The sequence below is a fragment of the Trachypithecus francoisi genome, unplaced genomic scaffold, assembly GCF_009764315.1.
Source record: "Trachypithecus francoisi isolate TF-2019V2 unplaced genomic scaffold, Tfra_2.0 Lachesis_group9, whole genome shotgun sequence".
NCBI classification, from domain to species: domain Eukaryota; kingdom Metazoa; phylum Chordata; class Mammalia; order Primates; family Cercopithecidae; genus Trachypithecus; species Trachypithecus francoisi.
This window is the reverse complement of record NW_022681474.1, coordinates 37836988-37859730: the sequence shown is the minus strand read 5'-3', so window position 1 is coordinate 37859730 and position 22743 is coordinate 37836988. Positions and strand designations below refer to the sequence as shown.

Genomic DNA, 22743 nt, shown 5'->3' with positions numbered 1-22743 from the left:
ACAACCCAAATGTCCTTCAGTGAGTAGATGGCTAAACAAATGATAGTACTTCTGTACCGTGAAGAACTATGTAGCAATACAAAGCATTAAGTATTTTTATAAAAATAAAAAGAAACTATTGATTTACACAACTTGGATAGATCTCAAGGGAATTATGCTAAGTGTAAAATGGAATATCAAAAGGTTATATGCTGGCCGGGCACAGTGGCTCACTCCTATAATCCCATCACTTTGGGAAGCCAAGGCGGGTGGATCACTTGAGGTCAGGAGTTCGAGAACAGCCTGGTCAACATGGTGAAACGCTGTCTCTACTAAAAATATAAAACTTAGCCAGACGTGGTGGTGCATACCTGTAATCCCAGCTACTCGGGAGGCTGAGGCATGAGAATTGCTTGAACCTGGGAGGTAGAGGTTGCAGTGAGCCGAGATCATTCTACTGCACTCCTGCCAGGGCGACAGAGCCAGACTGTGTCTCAAAAAAAAAAAAAAAAAAAAAAAAAGGTTATGTGGTATATGATCCCATTTATATAACATTCTTGAAATAAAATGATGGAGATGAAAGAAGACATTAGTGATTACTAAAGGTTAGGGTTGGGTTTGGACAGGTAAGGCTCTAAATAGCTAGCATGAGGGAGCCTTGTGATAGAACTGGTCTATATCTTGATAAAATGGCACAGAGCTATACATACTCACACACAAATGAATGCATGTAAAACTGGTGAAATCTGAATAAAGTCTGGATTCTATCAATGTCCATTTCCTGGTATAGTTATCAAAGATGTGGTGGCTCACACCTGTAATCCCAGCATATTGGGAGGCTGGGGCGGGGGCGGGCAGATCATGAGGTCAGGAGATTGAGACCATCCTGGCTAACATGGTGAAACCCCATCTCTGCTAAAAATACAAAAAGTTAACCGGGTGTGGTGGTGGGCGCCTGTAGTCCCAGCTACTTGGGAGGCTGAGGCAGAGGAATGGCGTGAACCCGGGAGGCGGAGCTGGCAGTGAGCTGAGATCGAGTCACTGCATTCCAGCCGGGGCGACAGAGCAAGACTCATCTCAAAAAAAAAAAAAGATGTTACTGTTGGAGGAAGCTGGGTGAAGGATACAGGGGATCTCCTGTACATTTTTGAAATTAGCTATGAATTTATAATTATTTTAAACTAAAAAGTTAAAAAAATCAAAATATTCCTACTTTCCAGAAAGGTTGCTGTTTCTCTGAGTGAGCTGCTTACCAATTTATGTATTTGTCTGTTAAATATTGTTGGTGTACTGCTTTTGTTCTTTCCCTGTCAGGAAAACCTCCTGATGAGAATTCACTTCCACATTGCTGATGAAACCAAAGAGGATATATGTACTGCCCAACACTGCATTTCCCATCAGAAATTTGCAATGACATTGTTTGAGCAGGTGAACTCTAGCTCCATCTGTTTTTAGACCTTTCTTCAAGAACACTTTATCCTGGGATGTGGGGTGTTAAATGGGTGCCAAAACAGTTCCTGACTATGGTTGCTTGGTTTTGCCTTTTTCTCTTTGGCCCAGTGTGTTTGTACTAGCTGTGGTGCCACTTCTGATCCGCTGCCTTTCATCCAGATGGTACATTATATCTCCACCACTTCCCTTTGGTGAGTCTTACAAGATTTTCTGTTGTGCCTTTAGGCATTCCTTTAGTTGATTGGACTTTTTTTTTTTTTTTTTTTTTTTTGAGACAGAGTCTTGCTCTGTCGCCCAGGCTGGAGTGCAGTGGCACAATCTCAGCTTACTGCAACCTCCACCTCCCGATTTCAAGTGATTCTCCTGCCTCCACCTTCCAAGTAGCTGAGACTTCCAGCTATTTCCACAAATAGTACACACCCCACTAATTTTTTTGTATTTTTAGTAGGACTGTGTTTCACCACGTTGGTCAGGCTTGGTCTTGAACTCCTGACCTCAAATCATCTACCTGCCTTGGCCTCCCAAAGTGCTGGGATTACAGGCGTGAGCCACGGTGCCTGGCCTATTGAACTTTAATTGAAGGCATTCAAATAGTTTTATATCCTGGCCGGGCATGGTGGCTCATGCCTATAATCCTAGCACTTTAGGAGGCCCAGGTGGGCAGATCACTTGAGGCCAAGAGTTCGAGACCAGTCTGGCCAACATGACAAAACCCTGTCTCTACTAAAAATGTCAAAAATTAGCCAGGCATGGTTGCATGTGCCTATAATCCCAGCTATTCTGGAGGCTGAGGCATGAGAATTGCTTGAACCCAGGAGGCAGAGGTTTCAGTGAGCTGAGATTGAGCCCCTGCACTCCAGCATGGGTAACAGAGCGAGACCCTGTCTCAAAAAAACCACCACCACCACCACCAAAAACACAAATAGTTTTATATCCTCATTGCTGAGTCTGTGCTATATTGTAGGAACGCAAAACAGTAATTTAAAAATAACTTTTATTCTCCTTTCCTCTCCCATCCCTCCCCATTTCTTAGGCTCAGTACTGGCAAGCAAAGTGGGATGAGGAGTGGGGATTCTATGAGCTTTGGATTTTGGGACAGGTAGAGGTACTCACTGTGTTTATGGGACACTGAGCCTGGTCAGGGGCTTTGGTATAGTGGGCAGAGGAAGAAAGTCAAACGTATGAGTTAGGAATTTACATTAATGTTTGATTTAGCAGTAACTAAGTACAAATCATCATTCCCCTTCTATTCCCCATCTCGAAGCAATCAGGCTATTTGTATGCTGGAAAGACGAGAGAAACCTTCACCAAGCATGTTTGGTGAGCTGCTGCAGAATGCCAGCACCATGGGGGATCTGCGGAACTGTCCAGTGAGTTAAATCAGGGGTGGGGCTTGGAGTGGGAAAGGGAACCGTTGATCAGTGGGATTGAGGCAAAGCCAGTGGGAAACATGTTGAACTAGCCTTATATGTGTATTTCAGAGCAACTGTGGAGAGAGGATCAGGATTCGCCGTGTGTTGATGAATGCTCCACAGATTATCACGATTGGGCTGGTATGGGACTCAGACCACTCAGACTTAGCAGAAGATGTTATCCACAGCCTGGGAACCTGCCTTAAGCTGGGTGATGTGCGTGTTAGTTACCTTTATCTCTCACTTTGAGTTCTTGTGTCTTAGTATTGCTTAGGAGCAGTGAGCACTAGACAAACAGGTATGTCCTAGATGACAAGTATTATAATGTTTTGGACAGATAAACTTGTTTATTTGTGTACAGATACCCGTGCATGCAGGTATGTGCTCATATACCTCCTTTTATAGGTGGCAAAGGTTTTTTAAGAAGAAATGGGATGACTTGGCCTTGAAAGACAGGGTAGGCAGAGCTTAGCTACTGATAAAAATAAATCAGTAATTCAAAGAGTTATTGTATGTTCTATTTATTGTTAGTTTATATGAGTATAGAGTAGGGAAGGGTATTCAACCATGTGAGGCAGTAAGGTCCAAAGAGGGGCATTTCTGACTAGAACTGGTATAGTAGGTAAAGAAGTTAAAAGTTGGTGACCTGAGCCTAAAAATACGAAATTCACAGTGTGGAACCAATGTCTGGGATAATCTTGTGACTGAAGAGGGCCTTTATTGTTGTTTTTTAATGTCATTAAGCCATGATTGAGAATAAATGAACTTTCTGGGATCTTATTTTAGGTTTTCTTCCCAAGGAATCTTACTTGAGTAGGCTGTGCACAATAAAATCTCCATTTTTCACCAGCGCCTACCTGTAGTCCCAGCTACTCCGGAGGTTGAGGTGGGGGGATTGCTTAAGGAGTTCAAGGCTTTAGTGTGCAATGATCCTGCCTGTGAATAGCCACTACATTCTAGCCCAGGCAGCATATCAAGACCCTGTCTCTTAAAAACAAAAACAATCATTTCTTTTTTTTTTTTTTTTTTTGAGATGGAGTCACGCTGTGCCGCCCAGACTGGAGTGCAGTGGCACGATCTCCGCTCACTGCAAGCTCTGCCTCCCGGTTTCACGCCATTCTCCTGCCTCAGCCTCCCAAGTAGCTGGGACTACAGGTGCCCACCACCACACCTGGCTAATTTTTTGTATTTTTAGTAGAGACGGAGTTACACTGTGTTAGCCAGGATGGTCTCGATCTCCTGACCTCATGATCTGCCTGCCTCAGCCTCCCAAAGTGCTGGGATTACAGGCGTGAGCCACTGCACCTGGCATCAAAAACAATCATTTCTTCTAAATTTCTGTGACCTACATATTCTGTACTGTTCTTTTTTTTTTTTTTAAACATGTCACTAACTTGAAGCTCAAGGTTTAATTTTCATGATTGTTTTTTCAACCAAATAGGTTCCTCAAGGCCAGAATCCTATCCCTCAATTTTTTTTTTTTTTTTTAATATGTCTCTTAGCTCTTAGGATTGTGTTGGGCAGCTAGGAATTGAAATGCTGATAACCAGCATGGCTGTATTGCTCTACTTAGGTTATTAACAAGAAAATTTTATTTGTGAGATCAGCTGATAAAAAAAACTTTTGAAAGTAGGCAGGTAGACAGGGTTTTGTTTTGTTTTGTTTTGTTTGTTTTTTGAGAGGGAGTCTCGCTCTGTGTCAGGCTGGAGTGCAGTGGCACGATCTCGGCTCACTGCAACCTCCACCTACCGGGTTCAAGCGATTCTCCTACCTCAGCCTTCTGAGTAGCTGGGACTACGGGCATGCGCCACCACTCCCAGCTAATTTTTGTATTCTTAGTAGAGATGTGGTTTCACCATTTTGGCCAGGATGGTCTCGATCTCTTGACCTCGTGGTCCTCCACCTTGGCCTCCCAAAGTGCTGGGATTACAGACGCGAACCACCACGCCCAGGCTGTTTTTTTTTTTTTTTTTTTTTTTTTTTGAGATGGGAGTCTCGCTCTGTCGCGGGGCTGGAGTGCCGTGGCACGATCTTGGCTCACTGCAAGCTGCACCTCCTGGGTTCAAGCAGTTCTCATGCCTCAGCCTTCTGAGTAGCTGGGATTACAGGCACCCGCCACCACGCCCAGCTAATTTTTTGTATTTTTAGTAGAGGCGGGGTTTCCCCATGTTGGTCGGGCTGGTCTCGAACTCCTGACCTCAGGTGATCTGCCCACTTTGGCTTCCCAAAGTGCCAGGATTACAGATGTGAGCCACTGCACCTGGCTGGTTGTTGTTGTTGTTTTTTTTAATCCAACTTTCCTGGCTCCTCTTATGATAGGCCCTGATAAGAAAATTATTGAAAGGTATGAAGAAAGATCATCACCATACCAGTTTACTGGCCACTATCTGTCTTGCTTTTCCTTACTTTTTGTCTTTTTAGGTTAATTTTTTTCTTTCTTTCTTTTTCTTTTTTTGAGACAGGGTCTTGCTCTGTCATCCAGGCTGGAGTATAGTGGGACAAACATAGCTCACTGTAGCAGTGACTTCCTGGGCTCAAGTGATCCTCCTGCCTCAGCCTTCTGAGTAGCTGGGACTACAGGTGTGCACCACCATGCCCAGCTAATTTTTTATTTTTTGTAGAGACAGGATCTAGCTTTGTTTTCCAGGCTGGTCTTGAACGGCTGGGCTCAAGTGATCCTCTTGCCTTGGCCTCCCAAAGTGCAGGGGTCATAGGCATGAGCCACTATGTCTGGTCAATTTTTTTTTTTTTTAGTTAAAAGAATTATTTTTTTAGAGAGGTTTTTGATTTGCCACCCAGGTTGGAGTGGAGTATGGCACAATTATAGCTTACTGCAGCTTCGAACTCCTGGGCTCAAAGGATCCTCCCACCTCAGCCTCCTGAACAGCTAGCACTTAAGTGTGCACTTACCACACCTGGCTAATTAAAATTTTTTTTTGTAAAAATAGGGTGTTTTTGTTTTGTTTTGCTTTTTATGATGGAGTCTCACTCTGTTGCCCAGGCTGGAGTACAGTGTTATGATCTCGGTTCACTGCAATCTCTGCCTCCCAGGTTCAAGTGATTCTCCTGCCTCAGCATCCCAAGTAGCTGGGATTACAGACGTGCACCACCACGCCCAGCTGATTTTTGTATTTTTAGTAGAGATGGGGTTTCACTATGTTGGCCAGGCTGGTCTCAAACACCTGCCCTCAAGAGATCTGTTCGCCTCGGCCTCCCGAAGTGTAGGGATTACATGCGTGAGCCACCATGCTGGGCCTAAAGATAGGGTCTTGCTATCTAGTCTAGGCTGTTCTCGAACTCCTGTCCTCAAGTAGTTCTCTTACTTTGGCCTCACAAAGTGCTAAAGTTAAGTTCTGATGATTAATCTAAACTAACAAAAATCTTAAACTGAAGGGAAGAGAAGCAAGTCAGTACCTTACTTAAGAAATGTCGATGGAGTCTGCTGAGAGATGATGTGGGATGGTTGAATATGTGACTGTACTTTCTTTTCTCTTCTTTCCCCCCAGCTGTTTTTCAGAGTGACAGATGACCGGGCCAAGCAATCTGAACTGTACTTAGTCGGAATGATCTGTTACTATGGCAAACATTATTCTACATTCTTTTTTCAAACAAAGATTCGCAAATGGATGTATTTTGATGATGCTCATGTTAAGGAGGTAGGAATAGTCAAGCCCTTTTTGAAGTGTTTGGTGACTACAAAAAAAAAAGAATAATTATTTGTCTTTAGTGTTTCATTTTCATAATTTTGAATGGGACCTCCCCACATTTCCATAAAATGTATTTTATATATATTTTTTAATTTAATTTAATTTAATTTATTTATTTATTTTTGAGATGGAGTCTCACTCTGTCACCCAGGCTGGAGTGCAATAGCTTGGTCTCGGCTCACTGCAACCTCTGCCTCCTGGATTCAAGCGATTCTCCTGCCTCAGCCTCCTTAGTAGCTGGGACTACATGCGCATGCTACCACACCTGGCTAATTTTTGCATTTTTAGTAGAGATGAAGTTTCACTATGTTTGCCAGGCTGGTCTCGAACTCCTGACCTTGTGATTCGCCTGCCTCAGCCTCCCAAAGTGGTGGAATTATAGGCATGAACCACCGTGCCTGGCGTATTTTATATTTTTATATCTGTCTGCCTGTTGAATTTATGAAGGTATCATCTTGTCTTCCCCTGAAGATGGCTAGTTCTTCGAAGACAGGAACAGTGTATCTTCTGTTACATCCTCTGAATCCCCTCACCAGGCATTTAGCAGTTTTGTATTTATAGGTGACAAAGTATTTTATTTTATTTTTTGAGATAGGGTCTCCTCACTCTATTACCCAGGCTGGAGTGCAGTGGCATGATAATGGCTCACTGCAGGCTTTATCTTCCAGGTTCAAGCAATCCTCTCACCTTAGTCTCCTGAGTAGTGGCAACTACAGGTGTGTGGTCACCACACTTAGCTAGTTAAAATTTTTTGTTTATTTTAGAGATGTTACCCAGGCTGGTCTGGAACTCCTGGGCTCAAGTGATCCTCCCTCCTCAGCCTGCCAAAGTGTTGGGATTACAGGCATGAGCCACAGTGCTTGGCCCAAAGTATTTTTTGAAAGTATAATCTCCTTTTTTTTTTTTTTTTTTTCCCTAGAAAATAGTTTTTCTTCAGTCCTGAGGAGTCAGCTCCTTATGTGGGCTTTGGTGGAGTTCATGGGTCAGCACTCGAAGGTCTAAATCTGGGTGGGGATGTTAGCATCTTTTGGGCTTGGGGAGATTGATTACTGATTACCTTGCTGTGAATGGCACAATTCACATAGTAATGTAGCTTTACGTACAGCTTAGGAAGCACATAGGCATCAAATAAATTTACTTCAGAAATGTCTTTGACAGCTGCAGCCTTTACTATGTTTTGAATGAGAAACTTTTTTTTTTTTTTTTTTAGACAGAGTCTTGCTCTGTCACCCAGGTTGGGGTGCAGGGGCATGATCTCAGCTCACTGCAACCTCTGCCTCCCGGGCTCAAGTGATTCTCGTGCCTCAGCCTCCCAAGTAGCTGGGCTTACGGGCGTGCACCATCACGCCTGGCTGATTTTTGTATTTTTAATAGAGAAGCAGTTTCTCCATGTTGGCCAGGCTGGTCTCTAACTCCTGACATTAAGTGATCCACCTGCCTCGGCCTCCCAAAGTGCTGGGATTACAGATGTGAGCCACCGTGCCTGGCCTTGAATGAGAAACTTTTTAATAGCCTTGTCCTTGGGCATGCATCCGGCACAGTTCATGCAGTGAATGGGCTGCACATAGCTGCAGCCCTTTTTTGGCATGCCATGTTCTATCTTTTCTTTGTCTTCTTGGAAGCTAGGACCCCAGAGAGGAATGGTTGGTTGTTGTTATTTGTTTTTTTTAATGTGTGTGTTGATTGATTTGAGTAGGAACACTCTAATGCCTCAAATGAGGTTATAAGGTTAATACAAAGTTCAGAATTTCAGATCTTGGAGTTACCAGTGGGTACTACTTTGTCTCAGGGCTGCTATAAATTATTCTTTGTTATCTCCCTGAAGTGCCCCATCACAGAGTAACATGTGTTTTGGGATAGGTATAAGTCCTGTAGGGTTATAATGACAAAGCAGGAAAGTTGGTACTGTCTAAACCACAGAGTTTGTGATTGAAGTGGCTTATGTAATCTGCGTGAGTTAGGAAGCTGCTTGTGATAAGGTTAGCAGATAAGGAGATAAGGTGTGACTAATCTACACCAATCCACAGACTTGAAGCAGTGTTTTCCACAAATAGTAAAGTGTTTGTCAAATTCCCTTATTCTTTTCTTTGTCTCTTTTGTATTATTGTAATTTGGGGCAATTTATATAAATTCTTTTAGATTTAGAGTTTTTATTTGAAAATACCCTTACAAAGTAGTAAATATGATTATATTAATATGTGAAGAGCATATAAATGTTTTAATTAAAATAATAACTCAGTTATAAGAGTACTGGACATCTATTATGAACATACCACTATGCTAGTTGTCCAACCCCAAGAGCAGCACATTATCTAAGAAATATGACTGGTTCAAGCTTAAGATGGGCTGAGTTTGAGGACTGGGTTGAATTGATTCTATGGCTGTTCTCTTACTCTTTTCCACTGTGGTAACAGAGCTGAATCCAGCACAGGGCTAAGGCCGAGAGGTTCAGTTGTCTATTCTAAGCAGTTTGACATTTTATATCCTGCCATTTGCGAACTCTGAAACTGAATGTCATTTGTTCTAAGGCAGTCTGTGAGAGAGTTTCTGTCTGCTCTTCAGCTTCATGAAAGTGATTTTAATATTTGGGAGAAAACTAAGGAAATGCAGATTTCTAGTGAAGGCTTTAATCTGATGTCTGTGAAAAGAAATTGGTCACCAAGGCAGCTGAAGTTCCCTCACATAGCATATCCACCTTTGATAACTTTTATTCCTATTTTACAACTGAGTTGATGGTTCACAGAAATAAAAGTAACTTTATTCATTCTTTTATTCTCCTATAGGATTTCAGTGCTTTCTAAAAGGACTTAGCAAAGAAAAAAAAAAAAGATTTAATTAAAAAAGTGTTAGGTCTGAGATCTTTTTTGCTGCCTTTTTACCCAATTCTTGTCTTTTCATCTCTTTTATTTTCTTTAGAAATATAGAACAGGAAGATATGTTGTGAATTGTGGATATGAAGTATAATTGTCATGTTCTTTTGGTTGTTTCTGGTTCAGATTGGGCCCAAATGGAAGGATGTGGTGACCAAATGCATCAAGGGGCATTATCAGCCCCTGCTGCTGCTTTATGCAGATCCCCAAGGTACCCCAGTATCCACCCAGGACCTGCCTCCCCAAGCTGAGTTCCAGTCATACAGCAGGACATGCTACGACAGTGAAGATTCAGGTGAGCAGCCTGGCTCTTTACCTCTCTTCTCTTCTCACCCTATGCGATCAAACAGTTGGGACTCATACTTAATTATGTCCTTAGCACGTAACCTAGCTTGGAGAAAGAGGATCCATTAGAGGTAAGAAACAAGTGCCAATCTGTGCTGAAGCCTAACTTGTGCCAGCCTTTATTTCCTTCAGTTGTCAAAAGAGTGTTGCTTAAATCACTTGGCCTCAACTCAGAAGTGAAAAGGAAATTATGTTTATTTCGACTGAGATATTAAGTTTGCAAGGCTCAATAGTTAGCTTTCTAATATTGGTGAGGATGGCTGATTTTTATAAGCAATTTAACAGTGACTTAATTGAGTTGTTTTATTTGAGCCACTATAAGGCTAGTTATTTTGTTTGGCATGAGATATTTTTGTTTTAAAATTGCAAATGTGTAGCTGGGCAGGGTGATGCATGCCTGTTATCCTAGCTATTTGGGAGGCTGAGGTGGGAGGATCACTTGAACCTGGAGTTTGAGCCTAGCCTGGGCAAAATAGCAAGACTCTGTCTTGGTGTGGCGGGGGGGGGCGTTGCAGAGAATTCCATGTCCAGTAGTGATATTTGTCTGCTTATGAATCAGTTGTTCACTTCTAAGTTAGTTGTTTAGAACTTAGGTAATGACTTTCTGTAAAAACAATTTTCAGCTTGATGGCTAAAGTTCTAGGGTAGCCCACAGAATCTTATAATATATTTGAGGTATAACCTAATAGTTTTGGCTTGATTTCTGAAAAGGAGGAATAAATATTATTTTACTCTTCTAGATCTGGTACTGGCCCTTAATATAATTTTGAAAGAGATGCTTGACTTTGACATCTTTCTTTCTCCCCTTTGTACCTCCCTCCTGCTTGGTACCTGGTGCTTTCTTCCACCTCTCATACCCCACCCAGACCTGTTCTACCTCTTCTCCCTTCAATCAAATACCCATTTGTCCTATTATACTTATCTCAGCTATCTATTCAGAGGGAAGCAGTCTGATTGAACTAATTTATACTAATGTATTTCATATAAGTAACAGGCCCAATAATTTCTCAGAGACATTAAAAATGCATCTAATATCCATTCAATTTTTTTTTTTTTGAGGCAGAGTCTCTCTCTGTCGCCCAGGCTGGAGTGCAGTGGCCGGATCTCGGCACACTGCGAAGTCCGCCTCCCGGGTTCACGCCATTCTCCTGCCTCAGCCTCCCCAGTAGCTGGGACTACAGGCGCCCGCCACCTCGTCCGGCTAGTTTTTTGTATTTTTTTAGTAGAGACGGGGTTTCACTGTGTTAGCCAGGATGGTCTCGATCTCCTGACCTCGTGATCCGCCCGTCTCAGCCTCCCAAAGTGCTGGGATTACAGGCTTGAGCCACCGCGCCCGGCCATTCAAAAATTTTAAGTGGCGTTCTTGGGAGTATGGGAGAAAGATTATGGGATAGGAGAACAACTGACTATGTATGACAGGTTGTCCTGGGACTTTCCATCTAAATATGTCCTACTTTTCACAACTTTTTCATTACTTCAGTTTTTTCCCTGATAGACTTTGTAAAACCCTCACAGTTTTTCACAGTGGCAGGCAAAATGAGGGTTTCAGCAAGGTAGGGACAGGGATAGGAGGAATTTTACATGTGTCTGGGTGATCTGGAAGTTGAGTGTTGTGAAGAATGGCTCGATGGTATAGCATATCCTTCTCACACTTGTGTCTAGGAAGTTCTTGCCTTATGGAGCTTTGTTGTGTCCATCTCTTTTCCTTCTCTCTGTTACTGTTCTGTTTCCTCACTTTTGCATATGTGTTTCCTCCTTCCCTCAGGGAGGGAGCCCTCCATCTCAAGTGACACTCGAACAGATTCTTCAACGGAGAGCTATCCCTACAAACATTCCCACCATGAGTCTGTGGTCAGTCACTTCTCTTCTGATTCTCAGGGGACAGTCATCTATAATGTGGAGAATGATTCCATGTCTCAGAGCAGTCGGGACACAGGTAGGGACTTATACAGAGGGTCCTGCTTGCCTGAATCAATTTCTGCATAGATCTCCTAAGAAAAAGAAACTGGGAGGCCGGGCATGGTGGCTCACGCCTGTAATCCCAGCACTTTGGGAGGCCAAGGTGGGCGGATCACGAGGTAAGGAGATCGAGACCATCCTGGCTAACACACAGTGAAACCCCATCTCTGGCTGGGCGTGGTGGCTCACGCCTGTAATCCCAGCACTTTGGGAGGCCGAGGCAGGCAGATCATGAGGTCAGGAGATCGAGACCATCCTGGCTAACATGGTGAAACCCCGTCTCTACTAAAAATACAAAAAAATTAGCCAGCCGTGATGGTGGGCGCCTGTAGTCCCAGCTACTCAGGAGGCTGAGGCAGGAGAATGGCGTGAACCTGGGAGGTGGAGCCTGCAGTGAGTGGAGATCACACCACTGCACTCCAGCCCAGGTGACAGAGCGAGACTCCTTGTCAAAAAAAAAAAAAAAAAGAAAAGAAACCCCGTCTTTACTAAAAATAAAAAAAAAAAAATTAGTTGGGCATGGTGGCAGGCACCTGTAGTCCTAGCTACTCAGGAGGCTGAGGCAAGAGAATGGCGTGAACCCAGGAGGCGAAGCTTGCAGTGAGCTGGGATCATGCCACTGCACTCCAGCCTGGGCGACAGAGTGAGACTCAAAAAAGAAGAAAAAGAAACTGGGGCAAGTCAGAAATGTTTGTTATGCAAAGGCAGAATGGCACAGAATTTGGGCAATTGAATGGGATACAAAGAAGCAACACAGTTTTGAATGAACCATGATGCTCCATTGCACATACTCCTGTCAATAGCAGCATGTCAGTAAAGACGATTGTAATGTGATTAGTGATGTGATTATTCTCAAGTCTACCTTTCTTCTCCTATCCTCTTGATTCCCATGGTATCCCATTAAGCCCCTGTGATCTTGCATATCATCATGTTCTCATGCCAGGCTTTGTCCTAAGTGAAGAGCTTTGATAGAAGGGGCCTATTTATGGGATTGGTGAGGGACAACTGCATGTCAGCTTGCTAAGCTTCCTGAAGGATAGAGAAGCAAAAGAATGAAAGATAATCTATGTGTTATTGTGAGTTCCATGCGGAGAATATTCTTGCATTGTTTTGTTTATCTGTAGGAGAGTATACCCATGTCAGAGGAAGAAATCAATACAGGCAAGAACAGTGAATGACTGCTGAGATGAAAAGTTTATTCTGGGAGATAGAATACCTAAGGCATGGAACAGTGTCCATATTCTTAGGGACTGTGGGAATTCGTGAGATCATTGTTTGAGATTGGTGGTTTATAAGCTGTGGGGGCTTTTTTTTTTTTTTAATATCGAGAATTTCAAAGATATTCAAAGCTATATAGAATAGTGTACTGCCGGCCGGGCGTGGTGGCTCAAGCCTGTAATCCCAGCACTTTGGGAGGCCGAGACGGGCGGATCACGAGGTCAGGAGATCGAGACCATCCTGGCTAACACGGTGAAACCCCATCTCTACTAAAAATACAAAAACTAGCCGGGCGAGGTGGCAGGCGCCTGTAGTCCCAGCTACTCGGGAGGCTGAGGCAGGAGAATGGCGTAAACCCGGGAGGCGGAGCTTGCAGTGAGCTGAGATCTGGCCACTGCACTCCAGTCCGGGCGACAGAGCGAGACTCCGCGTCAAAAAAAAAAAAAAAAAAAGAATAGTGTACTGCCCATTCATGTACTCATCACTTAGTTTCAATAATTATAACTGACAGCCAATCTAGTTTTACCTGTACCTTTACCCACTCCTGGATTATTTTGAAGCACATCCCAGGCATTTTATCACATTTTCTATAAATATTTCTTATGTTTGCTCAAACATAAGAAATCACTTTTTAAATGTAGCATTATAACACTTAAAAATAGTAATGATAATTCCTTAAAACTGCTAGGTAACCAATGAGTGTTCAAATATCCACTTACAAGTATCATAATATTTTCATGGTTTATGTGTTTGACTCAGCATCTAAATGAGGTCTGTGCATTGTGATGAGTTGATAAATCCTTTGCGTTTCTTTTAATATAATGTTTTTCCTCTATTTTTTTCCTTGCAATTTATTGCTAGAACTAGGTATTTTGTCCTATAGATTTCCCACATTCTGAATTTTGCTGATTTTATTCCTATGGTATACTTTAACATGTTTCTGTGTCGTATATTTCTTGTAAACTGGTAGTTGGACCTAGAGGTTTGGTCAGACTTGTGTTGGCTTTCTTTTGATGACTACTGCATTGATTGTGTCAGGTGTGAGTTTTTTAGACCCACTTTTTGAATATGTCAACCAGGGAGAAGCCAAGCCACAGGATAAACTAAGCGTATTTTCCAGTGGAGGCAGATTTGTGTTAATGGTTTAGGGGTTTTGGCAGGGAGGGTGTGAGGAATGGAGAACATGCCCACTGGTTTAACAATTTGTAAGACTTAGTTGCGGCCGGGTGCAGTGGCTCACGCCTGTAATCCCAGCACTTTGGGAGGCTAAGGAGGGCGGATCACGAGGTCAGATTGAGACCATCCTGGCTAACATGGTGAAACCACATCTCTACTAAAAAAAATACAAAAAATTAGCCGGGCATGGTGGCAGGCATCTATAGTTCCAGCTACTCAGGAGGCTGAGGCAGGAGAATGGCGTGAACCTGGAAGGCGGAGCTTGCAGTGAGCCAAGATCATGCTACTGCACTCCAGCCTGGGCGACAGAGCTAGACTCCATCTCAAAAAAAAAAAAGGACTTAGTTGCTCCAAGTCATTTCCTCCTCTCTTAAATCTTTCTTGTGGGCACAGAGGTAGAAAAGGACCAAATAAAAGCAATACAAGATTCCAAGGGGCAACTGATTGAAAATATTTATCCATATCACTACACTGGTGATACCTGAATATGTATAAGGATTTTCATATACTGTCATGTGAAAACAAATTTTTGTTAGCTCTCCATGCATTTGACCTAGAGTTTTTTTTTTTTCTAAGCATATTTTCAAAATTATTTTACCTGCTTAATTCATCTCTGGCTTCCAGCACTTTATTTGCTTATATCCTTTAGAATCTGACCTTTGCTGTCATCAAATCATGCTCATGTATTTGCATACTATGGGCATGAAGCTGGGCAAGTTACATAAAAGAGCCCAGCTCTCCTGGTTTACCCAGTGATTAGTATTAAGGAACTGTGACGTGTAATCTCTGGATAGAGCCAAGTTTCCTGAAGCATGGGTTGGGGATAGGAATGAGAATTAATCAAAGTTGAAGTGTCCTTTAAATGATCTACAATTAAGGGAAGCTTAGAACTGGTCTTTTTTTTTTTTTTTTTTTTTTTGAGGCGGTGTCTCGCTCTGTCGCCCGGACTGGAGTGCAGTGGCCGGATCTCAGCTCACTGCAAGCTCCGCCTCCCGGGTTCACGCCATTCTCCTGCCTCAGCCTCCCGAGCAGCTGGGACTACAGGCGCCCGCCACCTCGCCCAGCTAGTTTTTTGTATTTTTAGTAGAGACGGGGTTTCACCGTGCTAGCCAGGATGGTCTCGATCTCCTGACCTCGTGATCCGCCCGTCTCGGCCTCCCAAAGTGCTGGGATTACAGGCTTGAGCCACCGCGCCCGGCCAGAACTGGTCTTAAAGCCATATACAATCAGAGCTCTTGTGGGCAAAGTCTGAAGTATCCAGGATAATACCAGATGTACTGAAAATGACTTTATTTGATATGTGTTGCTAAATAAATAAAAGGAAAACTCTGTCTTCAATTTATGAGAGTGAAAGTATATGGCTACCTGACATTTTTATATAATCTTTAAAACTTTTGCCTTTAAAAAGTTACCTAGAAACATGTCATTAGACCTTCTGGGTCACTGGGGAAGATTATGAGTGGGATTGAGATTGGTCATTGTTCAAGACATTGTAAATTTGGATGCTCCCAGCTTCTCTGCATTTATCCTTTTTTTTTTTTTTTTTTTTTAAGCAGAGTCTTGCTCTGTTGTCCAGGCTGGAGTGCAGTGGCATGATCTCGGCTCACTGCAACCTCCTGGGTTCAAGTGATTCTAATGCCTCAGCCTTTCAGTAGCTGGGACTATAGGCACATGCCACCATGCCCGACTAATTTTTGTATTTTTAGTAGAGACAGGGTTTTGCCATGTTGGCCAGGCTGGTCTCGAGCTCCTGGCCTCAAGTGATCTGCCCGCCTTAGCCTCCCAAAGTGCTGGAATTATAGGTGTGAGTCACTGCACCCGGCCCTTCTCTGCATTTATCTACTGGGAGGTTCCTACACTGAAATCAGATAGCCTATGCCCTACAGCTTCTGTTCCATGAGTACTCTAAATTTGTGGCACTCCCAAAGGTAGGTTCTCAGGAGGATGGAGGTTAGTCTCAGATACCAGCTTACCCCAATTTCCTTGTTTTTTCAGGACACCTGACTGATAGTGAATGTAATCAGAAACACACATCCAAGAAAGGGTCACTGATAGAGCTCAAGAGGAGCTCTGGTCGGTTTAGGAGGAAAGGCGATGAGCCCCAGGTCTCAGGATACCACAGTGAAGGCAAGCCCCTCTGCACTGCTTCTCTTTCTCCTTCATTCACTCTGTCAAACTTCTGTCATGCTCCAGACTGTTGGCTTCTCCTTTCTGCTCGAAGGGCTTTTCTTTTCTTTTTCGACACTGGGGTCTAGTATCCATGATCACTGTAAACATCGATATTTCTTTCATTCTTTGTGCTTTTAGGAGAAACACTGAAAGAGAAGCAGGCTCCTAGAAATGCCTCCAAACCATCCAGCAGCACCAACAGGCTGAGGGATTTTAAAGAGACAGTCAGCAATATGATCCATAACAGACCATCCCTGGCTTCTCAGACCAATGTAGGCTTCCACTGTAGGGGCAGGGGAGGAGACCAGCCTGATAAAAAACCTTCTAAGACCCTACCTTTACACTCTCGTGACTGGGAAATAGAGAGTACCAGCAGTGAGTCAAAATCCAGTTCTTCCAGCAAGTATCGTCCAACATGGAGACCAAAACGAGAATCTCTGAATATTGACAGTATCTTTAGTAAGGACAAAAGGAAGCACTGTGGCTATACCCAGCTTAGCCCCTTTTCTGAGGATTCAGGTGAGGAGATAAGGGAAGAATTGGGGAAGAATTGGGCTTTTGAATAAAGTTGATTTGTATCTTTTTAAAACCTGGGCTTTTTGGTACATCTGGCAAGCGGCATTTTTACTCTGATGTTGGGTGTTTTAAGGATATGAGTTCAGTGAGTAAGTAGCCAGAGGGGAGAGTTAGTTAGGTCTTGATTTTAGGCAAATGCTAAATCTAACTTGTTTTCCATACCTAACTTGTCTTTTGATTGGGATAGCTAAAGAATTTATACCAGATGAACCAAGCAAGCCACCTTCTTATGACATTAAATTTGGTGGACCAAGCACCCAGTACAAGCGCTGGGGCCCAGCACGGTCAGGCTCTCACCTTTTAGAGCAGCACCCCCGACTAATCCAGCGAATGGAATCCGGCTATGAAAGCAGTGAGAGGAACAGCAGCAGCCCCGTCAGCCTGGATGCAGCCCTGCCTGAGAGCTCAAATGTCTACAGGTATTGTTTGACCTTTGAACAGTTGTGACACTGTCCCTTGCAGCAATGTGAGCCACCTACTTGGGGCTTTCAGGCAAGGCTTAGACAAGTGGAGGGACGGCCTTTGCTACTATGTGCTCTATCAACTTCCTATAGCAACAGCACCCTCTGCTGGAAGAACAAAGGCACTTGAGAAAGGAGAGAACTTTCTATGTACAGTTATCTTTGAAGTACTTTGAAGTACAGTTATCATGTATAAAATAATTTTAAAAAATTTAAGGCCGGGCGCGGTGGCTCAAGCCTGTAATCCCAGCACTTTGGGAGGCCGAGACGGGCGGATCACTAGGTCAGGAGATCGAGACCATCCTGGCTAACACGGTGAAACCCCGTCTCTACTAAAAATACAAAAACTAGCCGGGCGAGGTGGCGGGCGCCTGTAGTCCCAGCTACTCGGGAGGCTGAGGCAGGAGAATGGTGTAAACCCGGGAGGCGGAGCTTGCAGTGAGCTGAGATCTGGCCACTGCACTCCAGTCCGGGCGACAGAGCGAGACTCCGCCTCAAAGAAAAAAAAAAAAATTTAAGTTCAGGGGGTATATGTGCAGGTTTGTTATGATAAACTTGTGTCATAGGAGTTCGTTGTACAGATCATTTTGTTACCCACATATTAAGCTAGTACCCATTAATTGTTTTTCCCGATCCTCTCATTCCTCCCACCCTCCACCCTCTGATAGGCCCGTGTCTGTTATTCCCCTCTGTGTGTCCATGTGTTCTCATCATGTAGCTGCCACTTATAAGGGACAATATACCGTATTTGGTTTTCTGTTCCTGTCTTAGTTTGCTAAGGATAATGAAATAATTGTTTAGTGCTTGCTTTGGTAGCACATATACTAAAATTGGAATGATACAGAGAAGATTAGCATGGCCCCTGCTCAAAGGTGACACAAAAATTTGTGAAGATTTCCATATTTTTCAGATATGTAGGATAAACAAGTCTATGGATCTAATGTAAAACATGAGGACTACAATTAATAAAATTGCACTGCATATGAGATTCATGGTAAATGAGTAGATTTTAACTCCTCTTGCCACAAAAACAAAAAAAAAAATGGGTGACTATATGAGATGATGGGTATGTTAATTTCCTTCAATTATAGTAACCATTTTACTGTCTCTATGTATCTCATAACATCATGTTGCATACCTTAAATATACGCAGTAAAAAAATGTATTAAAGAACAGATTAGGCCAGGCATGTTGGCTCACGCCTGTAATCCCAGCATTTTGGGAGGCCAAGGTGGGTGGATCATTTGAGGTCAGGAGTTTGAGACCAGCTTGGCCAACATGGTGAAACCCCATCTCTACTAAAAAAAACAAAAATTAGCCAGGCATGCTGGCGGGCGCCTGTAATCCCCATTACTTGGGAGGCTGAGGCAGGAGAATCACTTGAATCCAGGAGATGGAGGTGGTAATGAGCCGAGCTCGTGCCATGGCAACTCCAGCCTAGGCGACAGAGCAAGACTCCATCTCAAAAAAAAAAAAAAAGAAAAGAAAGAAAAGAATGGACTAGGCTGGCCGCGGCAGCTCACACCTGTAATTCCAGCACTTTGGGAGGCTGAGGTGGGTGGATCATGAGGTCAGAAGTTCGAGACCAACCTGGCCAACATAGTGAAACCCCGTGTCTACTAAAGATACAAAAAAAAAAAAAAAAATTAGCCGGGCATGGTGGTGGGCACCTGTAATCCCAGCTACTCGGGAGGCTGAGGCAGGAGAATTGCTTGAACCTGGGAGGTGTGGTTGCAGTGAGCCGAGATCGTACCATTGCACTCCAGCCTGGGCAACAGAGTGAAACTCCATCTAAAAAAAAAAAAAGAAGAATGGATTAGTAGGCCACTGCATGGTGGCTCATGCCTGTAATCCTAGCACTTTGGGAGGCTGAGGTGGGTGGATCACAAGGTCAGGAGATTGAGAACATCTTGGCCAACATGGTGAAACCCTGTCTCTACTAAAAATACAAAAATTAGCTGGGCATGATGGCATGCACCTCTAGTCCCAGCTACTCTGGAGGCTGAGGCAGGAGAATCGCTTGAACCCGGGAGGCAGAGTTTGCAGTGAGGCAAGATTGCACCACTGCACTCCAGCCTGGGTGACGAGTGAAACTCCATCTCAAAAAGAATGGATTAGTGAATTAAAACTTACGTAATCCTAAAATCAGAGAAGAAACCCAAATGTTGTTTTGGGATAGTGTTTTGTTGTTGTCATTGCTTTTTTTTTTTTTTTTTTTTTTTTTTTGGTATCGGTGGGGTTTCATCATTTTGCCCAGGCTTATCTTTCACTCCTGGGCTCAAGTGATTTACCCACCTCAGCCTCCCAGAGTACTGGGATTATAGGTATGAATCACCACACCCAGTATGGTGGGATAGTTTTTATTTTGATTTGTTTTTGGGTCACTGGGACTTTGTGTTTTATGATGCTAATAGTATTCATAATAATGATGACAGTTTATTAGCACTCATTGCACCCTGCCCATAGGGCTCAGTTTTCTTTATAAATTTCAAATCTCCATACATTATTTTTACTGAGTTGCCACAGAGGCAATTTTTCTTTTTTCTTTCTTTTTTCTTTTGAGATGGAGTCTCTCTCTGTGTCACCAGACTGGAGTGCAGTGCTGCAATCTCGGTTCACTGCAACCTCCTGGGTTCAAGCGATTCTCCTGCCTCAGCCTCCCTAGTAGCTGGGACTAGAGGCGTGTGCCACCATGCCCAGCTAATTTTTGTGTTTTTAGTAGAGATGGGGTTTCACCATGTTGGCCAGGATGGTCTTGATCTCTTGACCTCATGATCTGCCCGCCTTGGCCTCCCAAAGTGCAGGGATTACAGGCGTGAGCCACTGCACCCAGCCAAGGCAATTTTTCTAATAGCAGAGCTGCTTTGAAAGGGATGAAAGGTGATAACCACATGTTCATACTCCCTCAATGTTCTTTCCTGTCCGCAGGATCCTGTTCTCATAAGTTTTACTTATGAGAAGATGGTACAAAGGTTTAGTAAGAAAGAAGGAAATAGATATGAAACCAATATGTTCATTAATACATTCAACAGATTTTGAATATGTATTATGTACCAGATACTGTGCTAGATGCACAAGATGTGAATGAGGTGAGATGAGATTAGATAGGAGAATGAGTGGATATTTCAATTCTTTAGAAGTAGTTTAGCAGAAGCTCTAATTATGTCAGTTTGATGTGTGTTTTTTTTTTTTTTTTTTTTTTTGAGAGATTTAGTCCTAGGAATGTTACTGTAACCTGCTTTCATGCTTTCACTAGACTCTGGGTTCTCTTTTGAAGGGATCCAAGTGCTAAGAGATCAGCTGGGTTGGTTCCTTCCTGGCGTCATATCCCAAAGTCGCACAGTAGTAGCATCCTGGAGGTGGACTCCACAGCATCCATGGGTGGCTGGACAAAGAGTCAGCCTTTCTCAGGTAAGCAGAAGGACACTGGATTTGAAGACTGGATTTGACCAGCAGTTTTGTCTGGGGACCACACTTACCTGAGTACATTTGAAATTAGAGGACAGTTACAGGCCAGGTGTGGTGGCTCACACCTGTAATCCCAGCACTTTGGGAAGCCGAGGCAGGCAGATGGCCTGAGCTCATGAGTTTGTGACCAGCCTGGGCAACACAGTGAGATGCCATCTCTACTAAAATACAAAAAATTAACCGGGCTTGGTGGTGTGCACCTGTCCCAACTGCTTGGGAGGCTGAGGCAGGAGAATTGCTTGAACCTGGGAGGTGGAGGTTGCAGCGAGCCGAGATTGTGCCACTGCACTCCAGCCTGGGCGACAGAGTGAGAGTCCATTTCAAAAAAAAAAGGATAGTTACAGTTTGAGTATTCCATCAGAATGTAAACGTAGAGTCATTTCAGTTGCTCCATCTTTGGATTTATCTTTTTTTTGTTCTCCATCACAGCCTGCTTGAATATTTCTTTCTAGTTGGAGGGAGCCCTTGTGGGAGCAAGAAGGGACAGAAATATGGTGAACAGTGTTAATAACATCCCCATTTTTCAGAAGAATAAATCCTAGGGCTTTCCTTGGATTAGTGACAGCCTCTTGGAAAATGGATTTCTTATTGTTTAGTATTATGAATTGACATACCAAAGGGGTACATATGTGGCTATTTGCAAAACTTGGAAATAAGCAATTCAAATTTATCCTTACCCATGGCTAAATATCTTAGTCTTACTACCAATTCTCTTGATAGTTACTGACAATTCTTAGAGGTAGCAGGAATAAAGGCCTGCAGCAGCAGTAATAAAAAGGCATGAACTCTTTTAGGTATGTATACTAAAGGTTACAGACATCTGGCAGAGCAGAACAATGCCTATAAAGGCAGACATCTCTGGAATCCTGTGCTCCAGTAAGTTACAGTTAAGAGACACGTGGAAGAAATTTGGGCTTCCCATTGTAATTATACATTTGGTTTATTCCCCATATTTTAATTTATTTCATGTTGAATAACATTGTTTTGAGAAACTTGTGAATCATGCATGAGACTATTCTCCCTTTTCTTCAGATAGCCAGGATTTTTTTTATTGCACTAAAGACTGAGTCTCATGATCTCCTGAATAGTCCTCAATTCTGGACTAGTTGGATAGAATTCACCAACAGCATTCTTCAATTGGTAAAAGATAATTAGCAAGGAGTTATGACAAGATTCTTCACACACCATATCACCCCACCATCATCTTTGTATAACAAGCCCTATTTATGCCCCACAATTTGATCTAACCATTTTATTAAGACACAAAACAAACATTCTTATATGGTAACTTTGCATACTCTTTTAAAAAACTACAGAGGTAAATCAAGTCCAGTAATTCAATAATCTGCCCTTTGCTTCCTGAAATGGAAGAAACCACTGTTAACATTGTGGTATATATCTTTCTTTTTCTATGCTTACACAAGTACATAGATAAGTTTATGTACATATATAGGTAAGCACCATTTTTAAAAAGTAAGATGAAGTCATACTATACATGTTTTTCTCTCACTCAATTTTTCACTTAATTTATTATGGACATCCTTCTAGATCTATTTAGATCCATCTAGAAAGGTTTATAAAATTGGACTTTTACTGCTGTGGACATTTTACAAACTCAAAGAGGTGGTGGAAATTAAGGGTGGGAAAATGACATGCTTGAAGCTCCCCAGTCAGTCAGTGACAACACTTGGTAGAAAGTGTTCTCTAATGATTAAAGCATGATTATGAATTTAACCTACTTGACTTTAATTTAGCTTCATTATTTCCCATTTGTTTTACCTTGGGCAAATTATTTATCCTCTTTGTGACTCAGTTTCCTCATTCCTAAAATGGGGGTAATAGTATCTACCTCGTAAGTTGTTATGATTAAATGAAATAATACATGTAAATGTGCTTAAAACTATTTCTGGCACATAGTAAGCGCTGAGCAAATGTTCAGTGTAATACCATT

The 22743-nt window shown here is 42.8% G+C and overlaps 1 protein-coding gene and 1 non-coding gene across 19 annotated transcripts in view; both read left to right on the top strand.

The window, feature by feature from the left end:
- The window catches only part of USP54 (ubiquitin specific peptidase 54), a 121900-nt gene that overhangs the window by 75951 nt on the left and 23206 nt on the right, over positions 1–22743 (top strand). For 12 of the 18 annotated variants that reach the window (XM_033209385.1, XM_033209387.1, XM_033209391.1 and 9 more), the window contains 11 exons: positions 1294–1407; positions 1540–1622; positions 2696–2801; positions 2913–3059; positions 6350–6499; positions 9547–9715; positions 11531–11701; positions 16114–16245; positions 16426–16806; positions 17051–17282; positions 20602–20735. In XM_033209385.1, the coding sequence (XP_033065276.1) occupies positions 1294–1407; positions 1540–1622; positions 2696–2801; positions 2913–3059; positions 6350–6499; positions 9547–9715; positions 11531–11701; positions 16114–16245; positions 16426–16806; positions 17051–17282; positions 20602–20735 (1819 nt within the window). Of the gene's footprint in view, positions 1–1293; positions 1408–1539; positions 1623–2695; positions 2802–2912; positions 3060–6349; positions 6500–9546; positions 9716–11530; positions 11702–16113; positions 16246–16425; positions 16807–17050; positions 17283–20601; positions 20736–22743 lie in introns of those variants that run through there. The other 6 variants (XM_033209397.1, XM_033209400.1, XM_033209396.1 and 3 more) reach the window with 3 other exon arrangements.
- Positions 18125–18231, top strand: LOC117082947. Its single transcript, XR_004436860.1, has one exon. It is a non-coding gene; the product is annotated as a U6 spliceosomal RNA (small nuclear RNA).